General features: G+C 41.0%; 1 protein-coding gene across 1 annotated transcript; it reads left to right on the top strand.

Annotated features, from left to right (window-relative positions):
* Positions 1–384: 384 nt before the first annotated feature.
* On the top strand, positions 385–1,371 carry TACSTD2 (tumor associated calcium signal transducer 2). Its single transcript, XM_015635811.2, has one exon. It carries the CDS (start codon positions 385–387, stop codon positions 1,312–1,314), a length of 930 nt encoding a protein of 309 aa, XP_015491297.1. The 3' UTR covers positions 1,315–1,371.
* Positions 1,372–9,004: the final 7,633 nt, after the last annotated feature.

Here is a 9,004-nt window from a genome sequence, read left to right as displayed (position 1 = left end):
ATTTGGATTTCCAGAAGTGGAAGAAAAGCAGCCATTTGCATACAGTCCATACAAAGTCTAAAGAAGGAAAAGGGCCAGCTGCTGGTCTTTAATCCATAATGGAAGCCCACGGTAGGAGCTTGGCTGCTGTCTCTTCTCTCTTGTTTCCTCATCAGGCAGGAGCGAGGGAGGCAGCTGGAGGCAGGTGCCACTCCCTGAGAAGCAGCAGGGAGCTGGGAAGCTGTTGACTGGGATTTGGGAAGGAGATGCCAGTTGTTTTGGAAGAAGAACCTGTTTGGTGGGTCTGATTTGAATCAATAAAGGGAGCAGCCTCCATCAGTGCATTAAAGCTTTGGATGCTGCTTGCTGTCGCTCAGGACTTTCTCTGTGCTTTTCTCCTGCACTATGGAGCCTCTTTTTGGGGTTGTGCTGGGTTTGATTCTGGCAGTCGCTTCACCAGCCCACGACAGCTGTACCTGTGCGACCAACAAGTGGGCAGTGTGTGCCCAGGACAGCCATGGGAACTGCACCTGCAGGCTGGCAGGGTCAGATCACCCTGTAGACTGCTCAACCCTGACTTCTAAATGCTTCCTGATGAAGGCAGAAATGATCCCCCCAAAGGAGAAGCGCCTCTGGAGACCTCCCCATGGGGTGTCAGACAGCGATGGCATTTACAACCCCGACTGCGAGGACAGTGGTGTCTTTAAAGCCAGGCAGTGCAATCAGTCCAGCACCTGCTGGTGTGTGAACACTGCGGGCGTGCGGAGAACCGAGAAGGGAGGCAGGAGCCTGAGCTGCAGCGAGCTGGTGCGGACAAGGTGGATCTACATTGAGCTGACACACAAGAGAAGCTCCAAAGCCTTTGGTGCTCCTGACGTGGAAAAGGCCCTGACACAGCTGCTGGAGAACAGGTACAAGCTGCACCCCAAGTACATCGCAGCCATCAAGTACGACCCCCCGCTCATCCAAATCCGCCTGGACCAGAACAAGAAACCCAGCTGGGATGTAGATATAGCTGATGTGGCTTATTACTTTGAAAAAGATGTGAACAATGACTCCGTGTTTCATTCCAACACTAAATTAACTGTCTCGGTCAATGGAGATGATCTGGCTATTGAAAAGCTGTGGATTTACTATGTGGATGAAAAGCCCCCAGAGTTCTGCATGAGGCAGCTGGCAGCTGGCATTAGTGCTGTGGTCACCGTGGTGCTCCTCACCGCTGGCATTGGCATCACCGTGCTGCTCATCCTCAGGTGGCTGCGCACAAGGACATATAAAAAATTTGAGTGTAAAGAAATGAGGGAAATTAAACCCCCAAGCTTAGAAATGCCCTGAGCTGATGGAAGAAAGGCAACTACAGGAAGAAAAGGGGGAAAAAAGGCACAAAATACAAAGACAGACTTGGTATATGTGATGGATTTGGAGTTCTTGGTTCCTACAGGAATTTGTGCAATGGCTGTTCTAAATTATTCTTGTTTAGTACGAATAAATTTTTGGGGTATAAATGAATTTGGGAGTCAGTTACCTAAATATTTTAAATGACTCCTACTTTGGAGGGTAAGAAAACTGTTACAGCTGTCTAGTTAACATAACACAGAATGCTTGCACTCCTGCTGCAGGCCTGGCTCAGATTGCTTAAATACTTAAATACTCTGTGGGGTTCTTGGTATATCTACTTACTGAAATTAAAACACTTGCCTCAGCATATTTGTGCTATATTGCTGCTTTTCCCTTGGTAGACTTTTTTAAAATGCAGTTTGTTTTTAGTTCATGGGGTCTTTTAAAAAAAATAGTTTCTGGAACTTTTTTTATCAACAAATAATTTAATAAATATTACTAAATAGTCAAATAAAGTAACGATAAGATACTCTGCAACATCAGAGGTTTTTATAGAGTGATTTGTCAGGAAACATCTCAGGTGTTGGGTTGCTTCCAGGTGTGCAGATCCCAAGTTCCCAGGTTTGTATTCAGGCAGCACTGTGAGCTATTCCCACTTGTGTTCTTTAATAAGGGTCTGACACTCCTTGTAAGCAAAGATCCCTTGATCCCCATGCAAATGTAAGTTAACCTTGGTGTTCTGCCTACATTCCAACTTTGGATAGCTTTCTGTCTGCCTAAATTCCCCAGGCAATTTTAATGGGAGGAGATACTTTTTGGTGTTGTACAGCTCCACAGAAACACTACACAATGCTCCAGCACGGGATGAAAAAGCGCTTTATTCCAGCTGAGCTGCAGAGGGAGTTTAAGAGCAGAGTGTAATTACTGAACTTGGAATTTGGCCAACACACAACTGGACTGCTTTGCTAGCTACTCATCTGCTGCATTCCTGGTTTGGAGCGTCATACCCACCATGAAGGATGTTTTAAAGAAAATTATGCTGGTTGTTGAATGTTGGGATACTGTCAGTACTGTTCTCTGTGCTGCACATGGATGTCCAAGTCCATCACTCTCATCTGCTTCCTTCAGCAGCACCTGCTCCACCTGGGCACTGCCACAGGGCCAGCAGCTCTTCTCTTTGAATTAGTTTCAGTGTTGTTCGTTTGTAATTCCAACAACAGTCAGGAATGTGCTACTTCCATGGCAAACCATTAAATATGCAGCTGTAGTTCTGCTAAATGAAAAGGATATTGGGGAAAAAAGGGAAGAGGCTTTGATTCTGTCTCTGCCTCTGTTTATAGATGCTGTTGGGTATAACATTTGGTTCAATATACACCATTTCCATTTGACCTCACACTTATTCACTTACTGGCTGGAAAATTCTACACAGTTTGGGGCAGATACATCACATTTTCCTGATATTAGACTTTTATGCAATTGCAGCAACAGCATTAATACATTCACAGTTTTGGGGCAGGGTTTATAATTCATTGTGTGACTTACAGCAACACACTGAAGCTGGTTATTTCTCAGTCAGAAATACTCACTTGCCTGAGAGAAGATGAAGTGGGAATTTAAGATCTAGGCTGGATTTTTCCATGTCATAGGGAAACTCAGAACTTAGCCTAACTCCACACAGTTTTGCAGGTAGCCATTTATAAAACAGACTAAATTAAAAATCTAGAGCTGAGAAGCCCTCAGCTGAAGAAATGTAGAATGAGAACAAAAATCTTGCAAGCACATTGCTTAACCAATTTCTAACTCATGCAGAGCAGATCAAAGCCATGTGTTTGAGAGGCTGGTGCTGTCCTTCGATCAGGGATCATGAGACATACAGTCTTTTCTGGAGATCTACAGTGCCTTTCACCAATCTTTTAAAATCCTTGCATTTTCGCTTTTCTATCATAGGAAAATAATATTATTTTCAAGGTGAATGATGAGATTTTATATTATAATATAAACATTTAACATAACATTCAGAAGGAGAGGCAAAAGTGACTAATTGATGAAAAAAAATCTTAACAGGTAACAGTGTCAGCATCTTTTCTTGGCTCCTGCTTTTCTTTTTAGTTCCTGAGATTGAGAAGAGAGGCTGTTGTGGTGCCATTCAAATTTTTATTTTTCTTTAAAGGATTGCCCCATGAAAGCCATGAACTGTGGCTGGTTATTTCTTTGCTAGTCCTTCAGCAGCAGTGGACTGCACACTGGTCAGGGACTGGAAATGCACTAGGGTTGGTTAATAGGAGGAATAAGGTATCTGCAGTTAATCAATAGAATGAGGTTAATTGAAGCACAGGGCTCAGAGAACCTTTCCTTGGACCAGATCATTCTACTTGAATAAATCTGTGTAGAGCTACTGTAGGATGTGGAGTGGAATAAACCAAACAAACCCATTGCTCCTGCTGAGTTCCCATTTCTCTCCTGCCACCTCTCACACTAAATCTTTTTTGCACGTGGCAGATCACATATTTTACTGTAACAGTCCATCACATTCTGCCTGTTTGACTTTCTTACCACTCCTGATGTTCTCACTGAAAAATAGACAATGAGCCCCTTTTCAGCGTTAAACTTTGCAATGAAAATGCTTTTTATTATTCAGACTTTGAGGCTGTTACCTCTAAAATTTCTAGCTATCCTTTTCCTGATTATATCGTCCTGTTTTAATGGAATGTTTGCTCATTTAATTTAAGTAATGAGGCCCTGTGCTCTCTGCAGTGGGTTCTGGGTTCTGTGGGTGATAGCAGAGAGCACCATTGTGCTGTTGCCTACTTGGGTTATAACGGGGTTGTGCTTGCTTTAACACCACCAGAGCTGGCTGTTGCCTAAATTGTGTTCTGCAGTTCCAACTGGCTGCCTTGGAAAGCTCAAATTAAACACATGCAGAGAAAAAAAATCCCCTCTTTGCACTCCAACTCTGAAGAGGCCAGTGCTGCCCTTTGCACACAGTGCCACTGCCCCTGGGCAACTGCACAAAGTGAGCTTTGGCCTTTGCTTTCAACTAAAACTTTTGTACCACTCACGATCTGAGGACAGTGCCAGAAGCAATGGCAGTGCTACAGCAAGGAAATGAAAGATAAGGATTAAAACCTTCTTAAACTCTGTTCTCTCTACTCCCCCTGGTAAAATCTATCTCATCCTATATATCTGAGTATGTACCCTGGAACTCTTTGGCACAAAATGCACAAAGTGTTGGTTTGTAGGTGCTGGTGTGTGCACACACCTGTCTGTTCTACACCTACATTAAAACACACACATCACTGTCAGAGCAGGGAAACCCTCAGGAAAACCTTGTGGCAGCAGATCCTCCTCTGTACTCATCACTCTGCAGCCTCTAGCTCTTATCAGTGACAAAACAGTCAAACCTGCTGCTGTTGTGGAACAGCAAAGAATCTTCTTTGTGTCCCATCTTCCCTCACTTAAGAATAATCTCTTAGGGATGTTTAGACTGGGATTATGCCAGATAAGGTTACTGATGAGACTCTTAACTTCTGCCATGTAAATACACTGAGGTCTCTCTTGTTGGGATGGTGAAACACCTGCACCTCTGGGATGTTATTGACAACTGGCAACAAGATCCCTCCAATAGTTCTTAAAATGTTTAAACCCTGGGGAATCACCCTGAAAAAACCAAACCAATTTCTACTGCTTGAATATCGAAATCACTTTTTCAGTGGACAGTTAAAGAAGTAACAGATTGGCCTTTCCTCCACTTCTCCTTAATTGGGCAAGTTAATGTTATTAAACAGATCTTCCTCGTGCAGGTATAATTATCCTTTCCAAAGCATTTCCACTGATTTGCCTTAGGCTTTTAAATACAGCAATTATATCCTTTTTTCTTTCCTTTTTTTTCTTTGGTCAATGCTAAAATTAATCTTTAGTCATTACCATTGCTATCAAAGGAGGAAAAACGAGTTTCCACAACTTTTACTATTATTTTTCAGCAGTTCTAACCAAATTTCTTGTACCAGGCTTTACCTAGTTAAAATTTCATCCACGCGAGGCAGCCTGACAAGATCCACATCTCATTTGTACGATGATCCCTGGTCCCTGAGGGATAACACTCCTGCAGCCTCACTCCAGCACCAATCAAGCGCCACAGAAACAATTAGGGAGACTTTGTATTATCTAAATGAAAGATTGAATTATGAAAATGTGCACTGCTAATTTTCCACGGAGGTTTTTACATGTGGGCCCAGCAGTAGCGGTGGTATATGCACCCAACCTTTTTCAGGTGGTTCTTTTGAGATAAATTTATCTTTTGAGAAGAATGCCTGTCCTTGTAAGGCTTGAAGTGAGAAATCACAACACTTTTGCTGCTCTGGTTGCACCCAGAAAAGCTATTTGAAACAATTAAAAGACAATGAAAAGAGTACTCTTTATTTACAGCCTCTTCACACGCGTTTTGGAATTAAATTTGGCATTGTATTTTATTACAACTTTTAGAGGAACAGTTTTACAGTAAACTTCTGTTTGTTTCAGTAACTTCTTTTTCTGGATTTTAAATCTACTTTTTTAAGAACATCAACAACAGAGATAATATGCAGCAAAAGTTAATACCTATTAAATTCTTAAAGAGTGTCTTCTAACTGATCTCTCAGTGGGGAAGGGGAGGGCAAAGGACAGTACAAAACACACTCAGTGGATGAAGGTAGGATATTCTAGTGCACAACATTTGGAAGAAATTTTGATATTAATGAAAAACATTGTCTGATCTTTTAAATAAATGTGAACTCCTGATATTTCAACTTGCCAAACAGACTAAGTGGAATTAAATCAAATTTCTGACTTGCAGAGGGTGATGGAGTATATTTTTTTGGCCAAGATTTATCCCAGCATTCATGAGCAGAAGTGAATTACACTGAAACTTGAATTACAATACTATCAATTAATAATTAGTTTTTCCTTGGATTTATATAAAACACAATATTTTAATGTTTCATAGTTAGGTTTTTTTTTTAATTTAAAGCTGAAGACTGTATATTTTAACAACTTTTTAATCGTGATGATCAAAATTGGTAGCAGAGAGGGAGACTTCAGTACCAAATACAGAAGTATCTGTATACCAAGCACAGAAAAATACTTTTTATACTCAGAGTTACACTACATTTCATTACTTTTATTTGATTAGGCATTTGCTTGTGTGAGTAATACATATAAAAACCTCATTCAGTTCTGAACTACTTATATAAATAGATACAGAAACATTGACGGACATACCCACACAGGATAATTGTAACTGCTGAGGTGTTAATTGTTTAATTGTACTTAGGAAATTACTTATGACCTCTAAACAGGTCTTCTGCAGTCTTAAAGATTTTAAATTTTTTTACTGGTCTTCTTCTGAAATGAGAATTACAGTATTTTTCTGTAGAAGAGATAAGGCCTGTAAGCAAAAACTCAGCTACAAAACTGTTTTAATCTGCCTCTCTTTACCATAGAATATTCTATTTTATTTCCTCAAGGAAAAAACAAGTTGTATGAACATGTCTTCATTAAAATTCAAGACAAGCAATAATATAAATTACATGTTAGAAAGTTTTTTTCCACTACTCATCTATTTAGAGGAAAAAAACACTCTACAACTTTCCAATTGCTCAACTGTTTACCAGATTTTCATCTAGAGATATATTTAGCACTGGTATTTGATAGATCCTATAATTACCTGTGCTGTATTTGCTGCTTGTCTGCTTTGAAGCTTTAATTGCAAGCAATGATACTTGGGGAAACTTTAAAAGTGCAGAATGTAGAACACAACTTTTAGCCCCATCCTTGCACACTCAAAACATTCATTGATTTTAAGAAGAATTTAGCCAAGTCAGGAATGCAGAAATAGCTACTATATCATCTATGCAGACAGAATTAAATAATGCACTGGAGAAACAAATAATTGGAAAAAAGAAACATGCAAAGAAGAAAAACAAGACTGCAAACCAGTATGTTTTCAGCAGACTCAATAAAAAGTGGAGACACCGAGGTGGAAAAATAACAGAAGAAGTGGTAGGAGGCTTTAATGGCTTAGGAATGGAGAATTCTAGATAGAGAAAACAATAAAAGTAAGCAAAAATGAAGTCTAATAAGGACATTATGAGAGCTTTCATCTCAGTTCTTCATTTCCTGACAGCTGGGACACACACAAGCCTTGGGTTAGACAAAGTGCTTTTCTGCTGCTACAGCTCAGCTGGTTTTGTGACTGGAGCACACAGTCACAAAAATTAATGCCCTGTTACTGACTGACAGATTTATTCTTTGTGCTTCTTATGATAATGGAGGGCAGGTCTTAAAGGAATTGTGTCAGAGGAAATTATAAGATTATCACTAAATAAAGTTCCTTCTTGGCTTGAAATACAACAACTGGTCACTACGTATTTCCCTTGGCAATGAACATCAATGCTTAAGAACTGTCCCAGGAGGGCTCTGGTAATAAAAAAAAAGTTGGAATAAGGAGTACCTCAACAAACACTAAACAATACGCAGCTGTGCTCATTCACAGAGGATGTGGCTCTGGAAGCAAAGATTTGTGTTTCTTTACCTTCCACAACACCAGGGCCTCTGTTTACATTCAAGACACCAGGGCTTATGTGCAGCCTGCACAGCCCTGCCATTACCACACCTCCCAGCCTCACCCTCCCTCAGCAAATAACCTGTTTTTCATGTTACATTGCTCCAGATGTACTTGTCAGCCAGAGGAGTAAGACAAGAGCTACACGTTAAGTTAGCAGTTTGCCATTTTCTTGGGAAAAACATCACCTATGCTCCTACCACGGCAGCAGATCTGACTGCTCCCTGCCCAGGAGTGTCACCAGCCCTTTGGCAGCAGGAACCACTTCCCATGTCAGGTCCCCAAAACCAGAATTGCAGCATCAGTCATGTTGGAAAAGACCCCTGAGATCATCGAGTCCAACCTGTGACAGATCCCAGCCTTGTCAACCAGCCCAGAGCGCTGAGTGCCACATCCAGTCGTTCCTTGAACCCCTCCTTGGGCAGCCCATTCCAATGTTTAGCCATCTTTTCTGTGAGAAAATTGATCTTCATGTCCAACCTGAACTTCCCTTGGCACAACTTGAGGCCATTTTGTCGTGTTGTGGCACTTGTTACTTGGGAGAAAGACTGACCTGGCTCTAAATTACTTTCAGGGAGTTGTTAAAGTGAGAAGGTCCCGACTCAGGGCCGCTCTCAGCCACATGAGGTTGTTGCCCACAAAATGGGATTGTTACCCAGTGGGTAACAAGGCAATAATTACACACTTGAGATACTTTTATTTCAGAAGCGCACTTCAGTTCTCAGATCAAATCAAGCAGGACCACCAGCCTTTTCTGACCTTTATTTATATGCAGGAATTCATAGTTAGTAACTTTCGAAGTACAGGCCTTCTATTATGATTGTGTACTAATTTACATACAAGTTACAACGCCCCACCTGACTTCTATACATGCTCAGGGAAAGGGTCTTCACTTGGGCAGGGTCTTTTTAACTTGTAGGTATTATTTTTATTATTATAATGATCATAGTTCAGCTATAGGGTATACAAACTTTGAGTGCTCTGACGAGTAGCAATGTATACATAGATATACATCAACACCTTGATTTGCTACATCCTTAAACCTTCTCAGTTCCCGGATGTCTTTGACTGGGGAAAGCTGGCTGCTGC

The sequence above is a fragment of the Parus major genome, chromosome 8, assembly GCF_001522545.3.
Source record: "Parus major isolate Abel chromosome 8, Parus_major1.1, whole genome shotgun sequence".
Taxonomy (NCBI): Eukaryota; Metazoa; Chordata; class Aves; order Passeriformes; family Paridae; genus Parus; species Parus major.
The sequence above is the reverse complement of the archived record's forward strand: the minus strand, read 5'-3'. Positions and strand labels throughout refer to the sequence as shown.

Bases quoted from the DNA above. Each gene is read 5' to 3' on its own strand.
- TACSTD2 (XM_015635811.2), top strand. From the start codon at position 385: ATGGAGCCTCTTTTTGGGGTTGTGCTGGGTTTGATTCTGGCAGTCGCT.